The 20,248-nt window shown below is 46.4% G+C and overlaps 3 protein-coding genes and 1 pseudogene across 4 annotated transcripts in view; 1 reads left to right on the top strand and 3 right to left on the bottom strand.

Annotated features, from left to right (window-relative positions):
* Positions 1-20,248, bottom strand: part of LOC309562972 (uncharacterized protein) — a 581,033-nt gene that overhangs the window by 118,956 nt on the left and 441,829 nt on the right.
* Positions 1-20,248, top strand: part of LOC309562915 (uncharacterized protein) — a 523,709-nt gene that overhangs the window by 370,909 nt on the left and 132,552 nt on the right. The window lies entirely within an intron of this gene.
* Positions 93-19,241, bottom strand: LOC309563986 (uncharacterized protein; the record flags this gene model as incomplete). Its single annotated transcript, XM_082268615.1, has 4 exons — positions 93-99; positions 1,179-1,395; positions 1,512-1,635; positions 19,188-19,241. 4 exons carry the CDS (start codon positions 19,239-19,241, stop codon positions 93-95), a joined length of 402 nt encoding a protein of 133 aa, XP_082124741.1.
* LOC309563987 lies at positions 14,487-19,122 on the bottom strand (annotated as a pseudogene). Its single transcript, XR_014226229.1, has 5 exons — positions 18,978-19,122; positions 18,764-18,861; positions 17,575-17,784; positions 15,871-16,000; positions 14,487-15,154 (listed from the first exon to the last, which is right to left on the bottom strand). The product of XR_014226229.1 is annotated as an uncharacterized misc_RNA (transcript).

Here is a 20,248-nt window from a genome sequence, read left to right as displayed (position 1 = left end):
CTCCCAGATCACTTCTACATTTACACAGCCTTGTCAGAAGAGCAGCAACCAATGGGGACTGGGAGGTCCATGCTCTTTACACAACCACAAGCCTAGGAACTGATAAACAAGAGGGTCAAAGTTCAGACTTGAAGAACCTTTACCATAGAACAAGTGACCATAGGCCTAGGCTTCTGGTGATATGCAGCACTGGAGGGAACTTGCAGCAGTGTTTTTCTCCTGGAAAGATAGTTTTTTTTAATGTTACCCCTTATCCCAATTAAATTATTAATAGATATTTATGGTAACATTTAGCTATAAGTCTGCTGGAAGAAGAGGAACCAACCTAAGAAAGGTTCAATCTGTGTTCTCATATCTGTGCTACTGTAACTAGGAGTGACACCCAACCTAATACTGCCAGCTGAACCCCAGGACGGGTATCAGTACAGGGAGGTGACCAATTATAAACCTATTTTTGGCTGATATCCCTCAGCTCCTGCCCTACTCTGGACCAATCAGTGAGCAGTAACAGAGCAGAGATAAGAGAAGAATATATTATGGGTCACCTGTGCTGATCTCTGTAGGAGTGTCCTCCTCTATGAATGTCCTCATCATTCCAGCCTCCTCCGTATATTGCTGATCATCCCTCACATACGTCTCTTCTTCTTCATCCTCAACTTTCATCTTCATCAGATCTTCACCCTAAACCAACAGAATGGCAGAAAATAACATCTGTAACATAGAAGTATTTATGATGTGAGATCACATAGAAAATATCATCTTGTAGAGTCCACACATCGTCTCCACATGTCAGAGTGTTCAATCACTTTATGTTCCCGACCCTCAACTCCACCCACCTGATGATGGTGGGGGATGGTGTGACCTTCCTGTGTGGAATCCCGGGAATACAGAGGACGGGGACATCTCTCTGGTGGGTTTATGTTATTAGGTGGCGCCATCATAATGTCCTTGTGTCCTTCAGAAAGCACCGTCATCACACCGTACTCCTCATCCTCCTCTTTATACTCTTCTTTAACAACAATATTATAATCCTCAAGGATATCATTCTGGATAAATAATAAAAGATTCATTGCAACAAACATGCTTGTGTGTAATTCATGACTACCAATAATTGTCAATCATCTACCTGATGATGGTGGGGGATGGTGTGATCTTCCTGTGTGGAATCCCGAGAATACAGAGGACGGGGAAATCTCTCTGGGATTCTGTACTTGGATGACTCCACCATGGTATCCTGGTACAGATTTTTGTGTCCTTTTGAATACTCTAACTCCTCCATCACCCCATCCTCATCATCCTCCTCTTTTATCTCTTCTTTAATATTGACCTGTGTGGAATCCCGGGAATACAGAGGACGGGGACATCTCTCTGGTGGGTTCCCATTACTGGTTCCATCTGTAGGAAACACACACACTGACTGAATACATTGTTTCTATGTGTTTATCAGATGATGGGGGATCTAGGTGGACCCTCCGTACTGCTCTCTCCTTTACAATAAAGTCTCCTCTTACCCGGTGATGTGAGGGGCGGCTGATTCTCCATCATGACGTCCTTGTAGAGATCCTTGTGTCCTTCTAAATACTCCCACTCCTCCATGGAGAAATAGACAGTGACATCCTGACACCTTATAGGAACCTGACACACACAATGATACAGTCACCATCCAGACACATCCTTTTTATCGCGTAAGAACGGTCCCCAGTGGGATTACACACAGAGGAACATTCAGTTTAGGGTTTGCTATGGTTTTGGGCTCTGGCAGCCTCTTACCCTTTGGCCTGTCGGATCAGAAATTCCATTTTATTTACAACATCTATTTTGTTTTGAGCTTTTGTAATCTGCCAGCACAGAAAGCTGAATATGCTTCATATCACTTTCTAATAGATTGATTTTCAGAGACTTCTTCATCCCGTATTCCTATAAGCTTAGAGCAACCTTTGGGGTTAAGCACTCTTGCAATGTCAATTTTTATCCAGAGTGTCAATTTTTTACATAAGCATCCATGCAATTGACCCCTTCCCGCCACTGCCTCTTGGCCCTTTGGGAGCGTTTTCAAATGCCGGTAGGCGAAAGCGGGCATTCAAGTTATATGAGCACTGTAATTGGTTGTCACATGATGTTATATGACTACAGAACTCCCCTCTGTTGACCGACCCCCCCCCCTTCTGTCTATCAGGAATGCTGCTACCAGACACATCCACCTTATCAGCATCCTTCCCCCCTCTATGCCAATGTCTCCACTGGCTTCTATTCACTATCCTCCACCACTCTCTGCCAATCCCTCCACTGGCTTCCATTCAGTGTCCTCTACCCCTCTCTGCCAATCCCTCCACTGGCTTCCATTCAGTGTCCTCCACCCCTCTCTACCAATCCCTCCACTGGCCTCCATTCAGTGTCCTCCACCCCTTTCTGCCAATCCCTCCACTGGCTTCTATTCACTATATTCCACCACTCTCTGCCAATCACTCCACTAGCCACCATTCAGTGTCCTCCAGCCCTCTCTGCCAATCCCGCCACTGGCTTCTATTCACTATCCTCCATGCATCTCTGCCAATCACTCCACTGGCCTGCATTCATTGTCTTCCACCCTCTCTGCCAATCCCTCCACTGGCTTCCATTCAATGTCCTCAACTCCTCTCTACAAAGCCCTCCACTGGCTTCCATTCAGTGTCCTCCACCCCTCTCTGACAATCCAAAAAAAAAAATCCCTCAAAAAAACAAAATATTAGCAAAAACACAAAGCCATACCTAGCTCTGCCCTGAGCTACATCCCCAACTTAATCTCGATATATCACCCAAACCATCCTCTCCGCTCCTCCCATGACCTCCTGCTCTCTATCGCCCTGATCACCTCCTCCCATGCTCACCTCTGGGACTTTTTCAGAGCCTCTCCCATCCTCTAGAACTTCCACCCGATCTGTGTAAATAGAAAGTAATATCTTATTACCTCCTCTGCTGCCAGTTCCAGCAATGTCTCCTCAGTACCTCCACACGACTCAGCTTTCACTCGTAATTTTCTATTTATACCTGACATCACTTCCTGTCTTCCATAGAGACTTCCTGTTTGGGCAGAAGTGAGATCACCACCTTGTGGAGCTCAAAGGAACTGCAACCCCAAAAAACGCCTCGTAGGGTTACGGCCTTGTGCGGTTTCATCTGTGTACTGTACACCGATCAGCCATAACATTAAGACCACTGACAGGTACAATGAATAATATTGATTATCTTGTAGGTGGATTGCAGCACGGTGTGCCAGAATAACACACCCCGTCTCAGTGCAATGAAAGAATTTGTATTGAAATAATTCAGAAACAGTTCACAAATAACCCAGTGGGATGGCAGTCCAACCAGGGGAAACTCACAGTTCCAGCAGTGAGTAGAGCGCAGAGTGCTGCCAAACTGACAGCGTCTGTAGAGAGGGGAAGAACGTGGCCTTGCAATCTTGTGCTCAAGCGGAAGGTGTCCAGCGAAGTTGTGAGCCCTATGCTTTCCCTCTTCATCCTAAATCTTTCCCTGCCACTAGTGCTGTCCTTACCAGGTGGGGGACCTGTCCCTACTCTACGAACTCGCAAAGTCATGCTAAACCTGGGAGCCAGGGCCTTAAATAGGCTCTGCCTGACCCAGAGACTTTTTCTGTTGACTTTATATTCACATAACAGAGGTTCTCACCAGTCCGTAGGGTTCAGTAATGAGTTGGCCCACCTTTTGCAGGTATAACAGCTTCAACTCTTCTGGGAAGGCTGTCCACAAGGTTTAGGAGTGTGTCTATGGGAATGTTTGACCATTCCTCCAGAAGCGCATTTGTGAGGTAAGGCACTGATGTTGAACAGAAGGCCTGGCTCACAGTCTCCACTCCAATTCATCCCAAAGGTGTTCCTTTCGGGTTGAGATCAGGACTCTGTGCAGGCCAGTCAAGTTCTTCCACCCCAAACTCGCTCATCCATGTCTTTATGGACCTTGCTTTGTGCACTGGTGCGCAGTCATGTTGGAACAGGAAGGGGCCACCCCCAAACTCTTCCCACAAAGTTGGGAGCATGAAATTGTTCAAAATTTCTTGGTATGCTGACACCTTAAGAGTTCCCTTCACTGGAACTAAGGGGCCAAGCCCAACCCCTGAAAAATAACCCCACACCATAATCCCCCTCCACCAAATGATTTGGACCAGTGCACAAAGCAAGGTCTAAAAATACAATGGATGAATACATGGATACATGGTTGAATGAGTGGAGGAACTTGACTGGCCTGCACATCAACCCCATCAATCACCTTTAGGATGAATTAGAGCACAGACTGCAAGCCAGGCTCTCTAATCCAACATCAATGCCTGATCTCACTAGATTGGGTTTTCTGATGCAGCTCTCACTTAGAACACAAAAGATCTCAGCATATTTCAATGTAGTCATTTCTTCACGGGGTCAGGCCCCCCCAAGACCAGATCTTAGACAGGAGTAAGTGGAAAAGGTTGCCCCACCACCCAATATGGGTGCGTTCCCGTTTGGGCTTTAGCTTGCTATCTCAAGTGTGCTTGGCATTCTTTAACAATACCCGGTCATAGGGGCAATTCTTCCAAGACAGGTCGGAAGCCATCTCCTTGTGCTTGCCCAACACCAACTGCTTGGCTTTTTCCATCCGCTCCCAATGATCCTTTACCCAAGAACTAGATGTTCTGGGTGGGAGGTGATCCAGTGTACCCAACAGGAGGTCCACAGGCATCCCACCGTACTGCCCAAACATCAGGAAGAAGGGAGTGTGTCCTGTAGAGTTTTGGACCATGTTGTTGTAGACCCTTCCTATGACCCCCACGTGTTGGTGCCACCCATCGTAGTAACTTAGCTCTAGGGTTCGCAGCACTCCTAGAAGGATGCAATCAAATTGTTTATAGGTGCTATTGCTCTGAGGGTGGTAAGGAGTGGTATGAGATTTACAAATACTCAAGCGACAGAGTTCAGTCATGATTATGGACTCAAAGTTTGGGCCTTGGTCCGACAGGATTTGCTTTTGGCAGATATATATAAGGTTAGACAATGTACTCTCAGAAACGTTTGGAGGTAGTAACAGCTGTTTGGTCCTTGGTAGGCACCTCCACCACAAATTTGGTGAAGAGGTTGACAAAGACCAACGCATATTGATAGCCAGAAGGAGCACTGGATTTTGTCAGGAAGTCCATGGTGACCAATTCAAAAGGCTCAGAGGTGGTAAAGATCATGGGCATGGTTTTTTCATAGGGAGCCTTGTGTTTGGCACAGCTTTTTCACTCTTGACAAGCTTTGTGCCCCCATTTGGACAAATAAGGGCAGAAGAAGTACCCCTGCACCAGCGGTTCAGTCTGATCAGCCCCAAAATGGCCGCCTGTTTTGTCAAGTACTTGGCAGAGCTGTAGGATATGTGATTGGGGGACCATAGCTTGGAGAATATCCTACTGCGGGGAGGGGATTCATGCCTGGCAGTAGAACACCTTGTCCTGCAATTCTAGTCGGTCCCACTATCTCAGTAGAACCCGAGCGACAGGGGACAGCTTCTGGCATTCTGCGGAGGTGGGTTAGTATCTTCGAGCGAGATAGCGTTGTACCTGTATCAGGTCTGGATCCTTCTGCTGGATCAGCAGCCACTACTCTTGGCTATAAAGTTCAGCGTTTTCTGTCTTGTTCCTCAATGGTGCGTAAGGCAGCCGGCATGGGTAGCACAGGGGCAACTTTTATATCCTTCCAAATAAAGTCCACGTCCTCCCCTGGGTGCTCCATGACAGTTCTTTGAGGGTGCCAGTCCTAGACAGTTTGCACCTTGGCTTGGTCGGGCGAGACGTCTCTGGCCACAAACAACATGCCCCAAGTACTGAATCTTGTCTCATCATGTGGCACTTCCTGGATTTAAGCTTTAGTCCGTATTGTGACAAACGAGAGAACACCCAGGCCAGATGCTTCACATGTTCTTCAAATGTCTTGGAAAAGATGATGATGTCACTGAGATAAACAAATGTGGTCTCAAAATTAAAGCCCCCAAGACATCTTTCCATTAAGCGCTGGAAGGTACTAGGATTATTACTGAGGCCAAAGGGCATGCGGTTAAATTTAAATATTCCCAATAGTGCAAAAAAAAATGGCTGATTTCTCTCTGTCCTGGTCTCACCTTGGGACTTGCCAGTAGCCCATGGCTAGCTCAAGGGTGGAGAAGAGCTTGGCTTGCACAAGGGCCATCAGGGATTCCTCGACCTAAGGAAGTGGGTAGGCATACCGGGGAGGCTGGGGGGGGGGGGTGCATGTGATCAGCTTATAGTAGTTCACACAGAACTGTAGGGTTCCATCTTTCGTTTCCAGCAGGACAACAGGAGCGGCCCATGGAATGTGGCTTTCTTTGATCACTCCACTCTGAAGCGTATTGCAAAGTAACTCTTTGACTTTTTGGCACAATGCTGGGGGAATGTGACTATACATCCTCCCGTGTGTATGGGGTGGTCAATGGCTTTGATGAACCCTTAATCCTTTGGACTGGTGGCAAACACCAGCAGGTGTTTTTTCAGCAACTAATGCAGCACTCTCTGTTGGGGTAGGGAAAAGTCTTTGAAGGGAATGTTCAGCTGCTCTAGCAGAGACCTGTATTGGGTTTCGTCCCAGGAAGCCATAGCTGCCTGAAGAAGGGCGCAGATTGCTTCCATCCCTGGTTGGGCCTCAGAAAAACAGTGGTGAGGCACCGCATAGAAATTAGCCAGGATGGCGTGCCTGGTCAGCAGTATTGGTGTGGTTCCCAGGTTAACCAGTTGCACCAAGACCCTTCCTCATTGGACCTTGTATAGGGTTCGGCCCGCCAGCCACTCTCCCGATGTTACTGGATCTTTGTGGGGTTCTACCATAATGGTGGCCACTTGTAATTTTCCTGGGCCACAACAGTGTACAACCAGAACACTTCTTGTAAGAGGAGCTTTTGCTTGGGGGTACAAAGAATACCCCTACCTGCTCCAGTTGCTTCTTGGTGGCTTTGTGCAGGGCCTTGTAGGAATAGAGTACTCGAAGCCATGCAGCCCACAGGCCGCAACCATGTTAGCCCGAGTGTTTATATTTGGCCAACAGGTGGGGTAAGTCCAGGTCCTTTAAAACATTCATGCCCAGCACAACAGGCACTGCAACCACCACCTGGTCTTAGATTTGGATCCTCACCCAGGTGATGCCTTCCACCAGAATGGGTAAAATATTGACCTCTGGGAGGGGTAGCCAGCAGGGGGTCTAACTGTTCTTGTGCTCCAAATCTATGTACAGAGAAGTCATACTCCATGACCGTGCCATCTAAGCCGGTGTCAATCAGGCATGTGTAATGTTCTGGTACCTCTGGTACCCTTATTCCACTTTCCAATTCAGTGTATGCGTCCCACCATTCTCTTCTGCTGAGTGCGCATACACCTTTAAGACCGATACTGTCATCACTGAGCGCCGCAGAGCGGCTATTTCAACCGCCGGCGTTCTCACTCACATGTTCGTTCAACCTGCCTTGAAGCTCATATGCTTACAAGCGTACCTCGCTGTCGGAACCTTGCTGCTGATCCCTGTATCCCGCTACCGGATCACTCGCTCATACCGAACCTCTCTACTACTGCTTGCTATTAGTGATAAGTACCCCACAGGGGAATCCTCCATAACCTTCCTACTAAGCTTACACTATCTAGCTCTGCATATTAAAGACTGTAACTATCATCTGCACTGTTGTTTTAGATTGCTAGCTCTTGAGCCTACTAACATCTATCCTTGCACTGGGTTAGTCTCTCCTGTATGTCATCTGCTGTCCTACCACCTACTACCATACATGATTGCTAACCTATCTGCATCCTACCTGTTACCATCTATACTCTCATGAACATTTCTCTCAAGTGCTGTTCACCTATTTGTCACTGTTCATACCTGTCTCTTCAACTCATCACCACTATACTGCTATATACATCTATCACTCCAGGAACATCTTATTGAGTGTGTATATTTGTATGCTGAATCAGACAGACCACAGTGATGAGTCTTGGGAGTTGGAATTGGTATTTCAACGTATCTCTACATGACTACTGAGTGGAGTTTTTCTGCAGCTGCAAATCCATCTTGTTTCAGAAAACGCAGGAGCGTTACAGCATGGCACTTCTTGGCCGTTGGCTAAGGCATCTACAACAGGGCTTGTTGCAACCGTGGCCTCTGACTTGCTGGGACTTTGGATTGTTGGTCTTGAGCAGGGGTCTTCCAACTATGGCCCTCCAGTTGTTCAGGAACTACAATTCCCATCATGCCTAGTCATGTCTGTGAATGTCAGAGTTTTACAATGCCTCATGGGATGTGTAGTTCCGCAACAGCTGGAGGCCCATAGGTTGAGGATCCCTGCTCTCAAGGGTCGTCCCTCTCCCCCGGGAGTCAGTAGTTTAAAGACGGCCTGGAGAGGTTTCCAAATCCAGACTGCGCACAGTTCTTGGATATGTGTCCATAGTGGCTGCATCACCAACATTTTCAGTCCTCTTTGGGGTCCCTGTGCAGTGGGTTCTCTCCCCCATGGGGTAGGCCTTCTTAGAGGAGGCTACCTCTTGCTTTAAGGCAGCCACATCCTGAGCAAGTTTCGTCAGCACGGTTTGCATAGCTGACAGGGGCGAAGGTGCCAGGGCCTCCTCTTTAAAGTATACAAAGTTCTTGGTTACTGCTACTGCCGCATGCTTCTTCCTATTCCCACGCAACCATGTCCACCACCGCATTGTGGAAGGAGGTGGCGGGTTGCACTTAACTTTCTCTTGTGAGACCCTTTGGACTGGACCAGCTTTCAAGCCTGCTATCAACTGGTCCCTTAACATGTGGTCTGCATCACTGATGTCAGAGCAGCTGCACACATCCCTCTTCTCCAGGCGCCTCTGCACAGCTACCACATAATTGGTGAGATTCTCTTCCTCCTGACGCTTCCTTAGGAAGAACCTTTACCTCAGCTTTGTAAGCGGTATTTTCTCGCTAAACAAGCCTTCCAGGTGTGATCCAATTTGTTTCAGGGTAGCTCGCTCATGTTCTGGTAGAGCAGTCACCATGGCAGGAGTCATCCTCTAGGGTGTTAATAGCCAACTCCGCCACCATACGGGTCAGAACCTGATACAGGCACTTTCCAGCCTCTCCCACTTTGCCAAGGGAATGTTAGAGCCATTGAACTTCGGTATTCGTCAAGTTTAGGTGGGTTGCAGCGCAGTGCAGCGGAATATCACACTCAGTCCCAGTGCAATGAAAGAACTTGTGTTGACATAATGCAGAGACAGTTCACAAATAACCCGGTGGGATGGTAGCCCAACTGGGAATCACAGTTCCAACAGCGTATAGAGAGCAGAGGGCACCCAAACTGACAGCGTCTGTAGAGAGGTTGTGCCCAACTGGCAGATGTCTAGAGAAGTTGCCAACCCTACGCTTCTCTGCCACTAGTGCTGTCTCTACCCAGTGGGGTACCTGTCCATATACTTCCAACTCGAAAATGTGCGCCAAACCTGGGAGCCAGGGCTTTAGATCCCATGATGGCTGCCAAAGTCACATCACCAGGTAGCAGCATCCAATCAGATACTTCCCCAGTGACCCAGGGAACCACAGAGGAACTATGTTCCTCTTGATTTCCTCTCCAAATGCAGTGCCGCTGCGGAAGAGCGCCACCCACAGTTGAGAAAGCATACTGCACCTGCCTACAATCTCGTTACAAAGGCATCTAAAAGTGGGTGGGGTATATTAGGCAGCAAGTATACGTATTGTCCTTGAAATTGATGTGCTGATAGCAGAAGAAATGGGCATCACAGATTGTTGTGTATGGGGCTATGGGTCCGTGTGCCCATGGCCTGTTTCCACAGCCAAAAGTATCTACAATGGCCATGTAGGCCAGAGGCCCTCTCTACATTTAGATTATTTATCAGAATATAAGGCGTGCTGCTCCTGATTGCTAGGAAGCATGGTCCTTTTTTTAAACTATTAATACCTAGGCATTGCACAACGAATACTACCAACACCATTGAAGAATGGGTTACCGAACATCATCATCTACAACACATGGAAGAATCATGATAAAATGTGATCATTATGTATCTACCTGGAGCACTTAGATTCACGGCATGAGCACTGACCACTTTAGAAGTCGGCTATAGTATCCTGGATTGCGTATGAAATGGCTGCGAAGAATAGTCAACACCCTTACTTTACACCTGTATACTGTATATAGTCTGTGCGGAGAACAGAGCTGTGGGGAGGGACCCAGCAAGCTCCACCCACTACCTGCAAAAAACAACTGGATTGGGCCTGCAGCAAAAAGCAGAATGAAGGACTCTACATTGAGACAACACTAAAGCACCATTATCAGAGTAAAGGAGAGATTGCTAAGAACCTGTTTTCCTGTGATCATTTAATGCTGGGAGTCCTGTTCACTAAGGATATTGTGGACCAGCTATAGCAGAGGTAAATGCCTTTTAGCTTACCCCTATTGCATTGAGATTATTCTCAATTTTCTTCAGCCATAAAGGATAGATAGCATTTAAATGTGCGTAAACATGTACACTATATTACCAAAAGTATTGGGACACCTACCTTTTCACGCACTGTAAACAAGTGAAATGTAACTGAACTGTAATGGCATCCCAGTCTTAGTCCGTAGGGTTCAATATTGAGTTGGCCCACCCTTTACAGATATAACAGCTTCAAATCTTCTGGGAAGGCTGTCCACGGTTTAGGAGTGTATCTATGGGAATTTTTCACCATTCTTTTAGAAGCGCATTTGGGAGGTCAGGCATTGATGTTGAATGAGAAGGCCTGGCACACAGTCCCTGCTCTAGTTCATCCCAAAGGTGTTCTATCGGGGTGAGGTCAGGACTCTTTACAGGCTAGTCAAGTTCCTCCACCCCAAACTCGCTCATCTGTGTCTTTATGGACCTTGCTTTGTGCACTGATCAAAATCATTTGGTAGAGGGGGGGATTATGGTGTGAGCTTGTTCTTCAGGGGTTGGGCTTGGCCCCTTAATTGCAGTGAAGGTAACTCTTAAGGCGTCAGCATACCAAGACTGTTAGGCCAGCCAGGAACGCCACCCGTCCCTCCGGATTCCTGACCGGTAGTCTTGTTATCCCGGGGTCAGAAGGAGGAGCGGGTGGAGTCCTGCAGCCGAAATATCGGGACCACAAATGTGAGTGCAGCAAGTAAAACCTCAGAAACAACAAACATAAAGGACTCACCCTTAGGAGAGATAGGTCTGAAGCCGAGTTCCAAGGAAGAGAAGTCCAGGAGGGAGGTCAGGGGTGTCGATAACCGGAGTCTATATAGTCCAAAGGGGTGATCCAAAGAAAGGTCAAGTGCCAGCCGAGTTCGATAACCTAAGTCCGTATAGTCCAAAGGGGTGATCCAAAGAAAGGTCAAGAGCCAGTCAAGTTCGATAACCAGAGTCCGTATAGTCCGAATGGGATGATCCAAAGAAAGGTCAGGAATAGCCAAGGTCAGAAAAGGAGACCAAACAAAAAGCAGCCAACAGGAAGCTAAACCTATACGAAGGCATTAACAGGAAGTGGAAGAGGGTATATATAGGTCAGTGGACATGGTAACTAGCTACAGCTGGCCACTGGGTGGAGCAAGAGTCTCATACTAAAAGGTAGACGATAGTGAGAACCAAGCCCAGCCTAGGAATCCCCTAGTGGCTCAGGCAGCAGGGAAACGATCCAGACCACAAGATCAATTCCCAGCCAAGGTCTAACAAAGACATCTTGGACATTTTCATGCCCCCAACTTTGTGGGAAAAGTTTGGGGATGGCCCCTTCCTGTTCCAACATGACTGTACATCAGTGCACAAAGCAAGGTTCATAAAGACATGGATGAGCGAGTTTGGAATGGAGGAACTTGACTGGCCTGCACAGAGTCCTGACCTCAACCCGATAAAACACCTTTGGGATGATTTAGAGCGGAGACTGTGAGCCAGGCCTTCTCATCCAACATCAGTGCCTGACCTCACAAATGCGCTTATGGAAGAATGGTGAAACATTCCCATAGACACACTCCTAAACCTTGTGGACAGCCTTCCCAGAAGAGTTGAAGCTGTTATAGCTGCAAAGGGTGGAGCCAACTCAATATTGAACCCTACGGACTAAGACGCTATTAAAGTTCATGTGCGTGTAAAGGTGTCCCAATACTTTTAGTAATATAGTGTACATTTATAATACTCTATATGGCTCATATTGTTTTTCCTGTGAAAGTAAATAGTTTGTATACACAGCAATCCTGTTCAGGAAAAGCATATTATTATAGTAATGAGTTACTGCAATAATTAGAGGGCCGAAAAAAGAAAATGCAAAATATCTTGTGGTTGGAGGTGGTGATGATGATGTGGTTGGAGGAGGTGATAGTGATGTGGTTGGAGATGGTGATAGTGATGTGGTTGGAGATGGTGATAGTGATGTGGTTGGAGATGGTGATAGTGATGTGGTTGGAGATGGTGATGTGGTTGGAGGTGGTGATGTGGATGGAGGTAGTGATGATAATGTGGTTAGAGGTGGTGATGGTGACGATGTGGTTGGAGGTGGTGATGTGGATGGAGGTAGTGATGATGTGGTTGGTGGTGGTGATGTGGATGGAGGTAGTGATGATGTGGTTGGTGGTGGTGATGTGGATGGAAGTGGTTATGGTGATGTGGTTGGAGGTGGTGATATGGATGGGAGTGGTGATGGTGATGTGGTTGGAGGTAGTGATATGGATGGAAGTGGTGATGGTGATGTGGTTGGAGATGATGATGTGGATGGAGGTAGTGATGATAATGTGGTTGGAGGTGGTGATGGTGACGATGTGGTTGGAGATGATGATGTGGATGGAGGTAGTGATGATGTGGTTGGAGGTGGTGATATGGATGGAAGTGGTGATGGTGATGTGGTTGGAGGTGGTGATATGGATGGAAGTGGTGATGGTGATGTGGTTGGAGGTGGTGATATGGATGGAAGTGGGGATGGTGATGTGGTTGGAGATGATGATGTGGATGGAGGTGGTGATGGTGATGTGGATGCAGGTGGTGATGTGGTTGGAAGTGGTAATGTGGATGGAGGTGGTGATGTGGTTGTAGGGGGTAATGGTGGTGTGGTTGGAGGTGGTGATGGTGATGTGGTTGGAGGTGGAGATGTGGTTGGTGGTGGTGATGTGGATGGTGGTGGTGATGTGGATGGAAGTGGTGATGTGGATGGAAGTGGTGATGTGGATAGAAGTGGTGATGTGGATGGAAGTGGTGATGTGGATGGAAGTGGTGATGTGGATGGAAGTGGTGATGTGGATGGAGGTGGTGATGTGGTTGTAGGGGGTAATGGTAATGTGGTTAGAGGTGGAAATATGGTTAGAGGTGGTGATGTGGTTGGAGGTGGTGATGGTAATGTGGTTAGGAGGTGGAGATATGGTTAGAGGTGGTGATGTGGTTGGAGGTGGTGATGTGGATGTGGTTGGAGGTGGTGATGTGGATGTGGTTGGAGGTGGTGATGGTGATGTGGATGGAGGTGGTGATGTGGTTGGAGGTGGTGATGGTGATGTGGATGGAGGTGGTGATGTGGTTGGAGGTGGTGATGGTGATGTGGATGGAGGTGGTGATGTGTTTGGAGGTGGTGATGGTGATGTGGATGGAGGTGGTGATGGTGCGGAGGAGGAATTACGGAAGGAGTGATAGATGGGCCTATGAACTGATAGACTTATCATTGTAGTATACTACAGATGCCCTGAGATTTATGAGAAGGGGGAGAGTCGGCTGTTCCAACAAGTGCAAGCTGGTAAAACAAAACTACTAAGACACAAGATTTAATTTGCATTTTATTTGAGGTAAATATGAAATGCTACATCTGGAAATATCATATTTTCTACTTTCAGACAGAAGTGGCACAAATAAGTGTTTCTTCCATGATAAAGATCAGAGACGTGTTTTCTGAGGTGTATATCAAGATGGGCTTCTTCCCAGTGTGAGATCTCTGATGTACCGCAAAAATATGATCCATATAGAAGACATTTCCCACACTCAGAAGACCAATACACCTCCAGGGTTGCGTGGGTTCTCGGATGTTGGAGAAGATAGAACTTCTGTGAAAAACATTTCCCACACTCAGGGCAGGAATACGGCTTCTCCCCCGTGTGAGATTATTTATGTTTGACAGGTTCTGATTTTTGTGGATAAACATTTCCCGCACTCAGGACAGGAATACAGCTTTTCCCATGTGTAGTATATCTGATGTTCAGTAAGATTGGGCTTTCATGGAGGACGTTTTCTACACTAAGATGCTACGCATCTACTCACCTGTGTGAGACCTACAGTGTTTGCTAAACTCGTACTGGAGTGAAAAACATTTTCCACACTCAGAGGAATACGGCTTCTCACCCGTGTGAATTCTTAGGATGGGCATTCTGTGAAAAACATTTCCCGCACTCAGGGCAGGAATATGCCTTCTCACCCATGTGAGAGTTGTTGGATGTTGTAGTTTTCTTTTCTCGAAAACATTCTCCACACTCAGAACAGAAATGGGGTTTCTCACCTGTGTGAGACCTCAAAGGTTTGTAAGGATGGGACTTGAGAGAAAAACGTATCCACCACTCAGGGCAAGAACAGCGCTATTCCCCTGTGGCAGATCTTTGATGTGTAGCAAGGTCTGATTTCCATGAATAACATTTCCCGCACTCAGGCAGGAATATGGCTTCTCCCCCGTGTGAGTACTTTGATGCTTTAGAAGGTCGGATTTTTCTTTAAAAGAATTTCCACACTGGAAACAGCAATACGGCCGTTCACCCGGGTGAGACCTCTGATGCGAAATAAGATGGGCCTTCTGTGTAAAACATCTCCCGCACTCAAGGCAGGGAAATGGCCTCTCACCCGTGTGGGTTCTTTGATGTTTTGCACGGTTTGATTTTATTGAAAAACATTTTCCACACTGAGGACAGGGATATGGCTTCTCCCCTGTGTGAGATCTCAGATGTAAATTAAAGTCATATCTTCGTGGAAAACCCTTCCCGCACTGAGAGCAGACGTGTTTCTTCTCACCCGCGTGCAATTGCTGATGTTCAGAAAGAAAGGACATCGGTGACAAACATTTCTCTCCTTCCTCCATCTGATTTTGTGTGATGTCCTCATCTTCCACTTTACAACCTGGAGCTAAAGTGAGAGGAACCTTTAAGGGTTTCTCCATGGCGTGTCCTGGAAAAATATAAAAACATCGTCAATATATCTACCTGATCCAGATAGAATCTTGATGTAAGTGAACTAACCCTCTCATATCTGAGTGAGCAGATGTTCTCTGTGGATGTCCCAACCAGCTGGGACTCTTCCCCTCTTCAGTCAAAGGGCCTTTGGTCCTCCTCCCAAATCACTTCTACATTTACACAGCCTTGTCAGAAGAGCAGGAACCAATGGGGACTGGGAGGTCCATGCTCTTTACACAACCACAAGCCTAGGAACTGGGTCATTGAACCTCTCGTTTATCATCAGAGAGCAGAAGTCCTGACTTGAAGACCCTTTAGCAATAGAACAAGAGGCACTAGTCTTCTGGTGATAAGCACCACTCGAAGATGTTTGTAGCAATATTTTCGAATGGAAAGATACGCGTTTTAGTGTTACTCCTTATCCCAATGAGATGTTTATTAGAGTTTTATGGTAACATTTAGCTATAAGTCTGCTGGAAGAAGAGGGACCAACCTAAGAAAGGCTCAATCTGTGTTCTCATATCAGTGCTACTCTAACTAGGAGTGACACACAACCTAATACTGTCAGCTGAACCCCAGGACAGGTATCAATACAGGGAGGGGACCATTATATACCTATTTTTGACTGATATCACTCAGTTCCCGCTCTATCTGAACCAATCAGTGTGCAGTAACAGAGTAGAGATAAGAGAAGAATATATTATGGGTCACCTGTGCTGATCTCTGTAGGAGTGTCCTCCTCTATGAATGTCCTCGTCATTCCAGCCTCCTCTGTATATTGCTGATCATCCCTCACATACGTCTCTTCTACTTCACCCTCAACTTTCATCTTCATCAGATCTTCACCCTAAACCAACAGAATGGCAGAAAATAACATCTGTAACATAGAAGTATTTATGAAGTGAGATCACATAGAAAATATCATCTTGATGTAGCACTGCCCCCCGTGAGGACTGCTAGATATTCACTCTGCGGGTCCCGCCTGGTTACCAGCACACGGCTATAAGCAAATACAATTTCTTAATTCTTCTTGGCTCACACTCCAATAATCAGTCCAGGGGTATTTGGTTGTCTTTGTTGTTTATTGTATAATGGGGATAGGAGAAGGAAATAGTGGGATACTCTAATTTAACTATTCACAGTGTTTGGGGACTCCTATCTTCTCTACTTTGCATTTAGGTATGGAACAGTCAGGCTGTTGACTCATCCTGCCACTTTGGATGAATATGAATTAAGTCTCTTATCTTCAAGATGACTTGATGAACAATCAGTTATCTTCAAGACACTCTCCCTAGTATCCTCTTTCTTCCTCTGCTGACACCCATCCAATGACTATCCTATGAGCAGGGGTGGCCCCCCTCAGGTCAGGCCCCTTGACATGAGTCTCTGTTTTCACGATACTGTAGTCCCAGGATTTCCCCTCTCAGTCAGCTTCCCTGGAACCTCTAGGTTCAGCACCTCTCAACCTCTCCTCTGGCCCTCAGGATGACCTCCTGCGACCGCATGGCACCTTTGCAGAGGAGGAGGCAGCCACTCCCTCCGGGATTCTGCTATCCAGACGAAAGACCTCGAGCACATGTGCTCCTGTCTTTTATACAGTATCCCAGAATGCACCGTGGCAACCTGCCCTCTGCCAATCCTCAGGACTGTATCAAATGCCTATGCACCCATCCGTCAGGTTTCCTCCCACTGTCCAACATGCCTCCCTATTGGACCAGTGTGAAACATTCTCTAGACTGAATGAGTTGCACTCTGAGCACAACGAGCAGACCTCACTAACAGATCCTTCTCTCTGGTAGGCAGAGAACAATATAGATTTACCTGCAGCCCCTCTGGTAAGCAGACAGAGCTAATAACTATATTATTTCACTAGCCCCAACCTAGAAGGGTGCTACACTCACCCCCCCACCAAACTGAGCCATGTCCTCACTAACAGATTCTGCTTTTTGGTAGGCAGAGAACAATATCGATTTACCTGCAGCCCCTCCGGTAAGCAAACAGAGCTCAAAACTATACTTTCTCACTAGCCCCAACCTAGAAGGGTGCTACATTGTAGAGTCCACACATCGTCTCCACATGTCAGAGCGTTCAATCACTTTATGTTCCCGACCCTCAACTCCACCTACCTGATGATGGTGGGGGATGGTGTGACCTTCCTGTGTGGAATCCCGGGAATACAGAGGACGGGGACATTTCTCTGATGGGTTCCCGTTACCAGGTGGCTCCATTATAACATCCTTGTTTCTATCTGAAAACTCCTCCATCACTCCATACTCCTCGTCCTCCTCTTTATACTCTTCTTTAAGAACAATATTATCATCCCCGAGGTTTCCACTCTGAATATAAAATAAAACAATTATTGAAACAAACATGCTGTGTATAACTCATAACTACCAATGATTGTTCATTTTATACCGGAGCATGCTGAAAGTAGTTGTGATCTTCCTGTGTGGAATCCCGGGAATACAGAGGACGGGGACATCTCTCTGGTGGGTTTCTGTTGCTTGATGGCTCCATCATGATGTCCTTGTGTCCTTCAGAAAGCTGCTTCATCACTCCATACTCCTCATCCTCCTCTTTATACTCTTCTTTAACAGCAATATTATTGTCCCCGAGGATTTCACTCTGCAATATATTGTTGAACATTTATTGTAATATACACGATTGAATATAAAGTATAATTATGAGTGTCTGTCAATCATCTACCTGATGATGGTGAGGGATGGTGTGATCTTCCTGTGTGGAATCCCGGAAATACAGAGGACGGGGACATCTCTCTGGTGGGTTTCTGTAGCTGGATGACTCCTCCATGGTGTCCTGGTACATATTTGTGCGTTCTGTTAGAATCTCTGACTCCTCCATCACCCCATCCTCATCATCCTCCACTTTTGTCTCTTCTTTAACCTCAACTTTAGAACCTCTCAGGTTTCCACTCTGAATATATAATAAAAATGACATCAATGGTAACAATGCAGATAATGTACAGATCCTAATGATACTATCAGTGATTGTTCCTCATCTACCTGATGATGGTGGGGGATGGTGAGACTTTCCTGTGTGGAATCCCGGGAATACAGAGGACTGGGACTTTTCTCTGGTGGGTTTATGTTATGAGGTGGCTCCATCTTTAAGTCCTTGTAGAGATGCTTGTGTCCTTCAGAAAGCTCCGTCATTACTCCATTCTCTTCTTTTTTAACAATATTATCATCCCCGAGATTTTCACTCTAAATATATAAATACATTTATTGTAACAAACAGGTTTGTCTATAAAATATAACTATTAGTGATTGTTCCTCATCTACCTGATGATGGTGGGGGATGGTGTGATCTTCCTGTGTGGAATCCCGGGAATATAAAGGACGGGGACATCTCTCTGGTGGGTTTTTGTAGCTGGATGACTCCACCATGGTGTCCTGGTACAGATCTTTGCGTACTTTCTCCATCACCCCATCCTCATCATCCTCCTCTTTTATCTCTTCTTTAACCTCAACTTTAGAATCTCCCAGGTTTCCACTCTAAATATATAATAAAAATGACATCAATGGTAACAATGCAGATAATGTACAGATCCTAATGATACTATCAGTGATTGTTCCTCATCTACCTGATGATGGTGAGGGATGGTGTGATCTTCCTGTGTGGAATCCCGGGAATACAGAGGACGGGGACATCTCTCTGGTGGGTTCCCATTACTGGATCCATCTGTAGGAAACACACACACTGACTGAATACATTGTTTCTATGTGTTTATCAGATGATGGGGGATCTAGGTGGAGCCTCCGTACTGCTCTCTCCTTTACAATAAAGTCTCCTCTTACCCGGTGATGTGAGGGGCGGCTGATTCTCCATCATGACGTCCTTGTAGAGATCCTTGTGTCCTTCTAAATACTCCCACTCCTCCATGGAGAAATAGACAGTGACATCCTGACACCTTATAGGAACCTGACACACACAATGATACAGTCACCATCCAGACACATCCCTTGTCTGTTACTGGATAATGTCCCAGAATTCCCAGCACCGCTCACCTCTCCTGTCAGCAGCTCCATCATCTTCTTGGTGACTTCTAGAATCTTCTCCATGTTGTATCTCTCAGGTTTTAGGGAGTCACATGGAGGCACTGTGATGGTCATATGATCACCTGACTTCAGAAGAGGAAATCTCTGTATTGGAGAACCAATAGGAATATCATGTTAGAATTCCAGAATCCTCCTCACCTCTCCGGTCAGGTCTGTGTTTTATTAATAGAGATAAGAGTGATGTCATGTGACCTCCCAGAACCCTCCTCACCTCTCCAGTCAGCAGGTAGATGATCTCCAGGGTGAGATTTAGTATATTTTCAGTCATATCACTCTGGTCCTCCTCCATCCTCATTGGTCATGCAAAGTATAAATGTTTCTCTGTAGACCAATAATTATATTGTTTTAAATAAGTGCCCTTGCACTTTAAACAGGGTACGTAACTAAGGTACAAACAGAGCTCCTGACAGACTGTAGGTGACCTTTTATTTTCCCATCCTGCTTTTTTCTTCCCAGACTGACTACTACTCTGTCCTCCCTATAATATATTCCCTCTACCACTCTTTCCACAATAGTGTCTTCTCTCCCTAAACTCTCATTCTTGTACCAATCTTCTACACACTCAAAATACACCCTTTCCTAACCATTGACACCTCAAAGCAACTAATTAACTCCCAGCTCATCTCTCGTCTGACTACTGCAACTTCCATCCATCAGCCGACCTCTACACAGGATATCTCCCCTTAAAGCCTCGTACACACGCGTCGAAATTCGGCCGGGAATTTTCGTCCGACGACCGATCCGCCGATTTTCGGCTTGTTAGTATGATGCTTCCGACAACCGACTCGGACTTTTCGGCCAAAAAAATTCTGGTGTGCAGGCTATAAAATTTTTGTCCTCCGTCAAAACACAGACGATTTTCGTGCAGTCAGTACAGATTTCGACAGGGAAAAATCTTATGAGCAAGACTGGGCATGCTCAGAGAAGAAAGAACACATACAAAGCAAACCAACACATGACATCACTTCTGAAGTAGAATTCCGTCGTGCGGGAAAATTCGTGTGCAGTCT

Source organism: Pelophylax lessonae (assembly GCF_965119305.1).
Source record: "Pelophylax lessonae genome assembly, chromosome: 9".
NCBI lineage: Eukaryota > Metazoa > Chordata > Amphibia > Anura > Ranidae > Pelophylax > Pelophylax lessonae.
The sequence above is the reverse complement of the archived record's forward strand: the minus strand, read 5'-3'. Positions and strand labels throughout refer to the sequence as shown.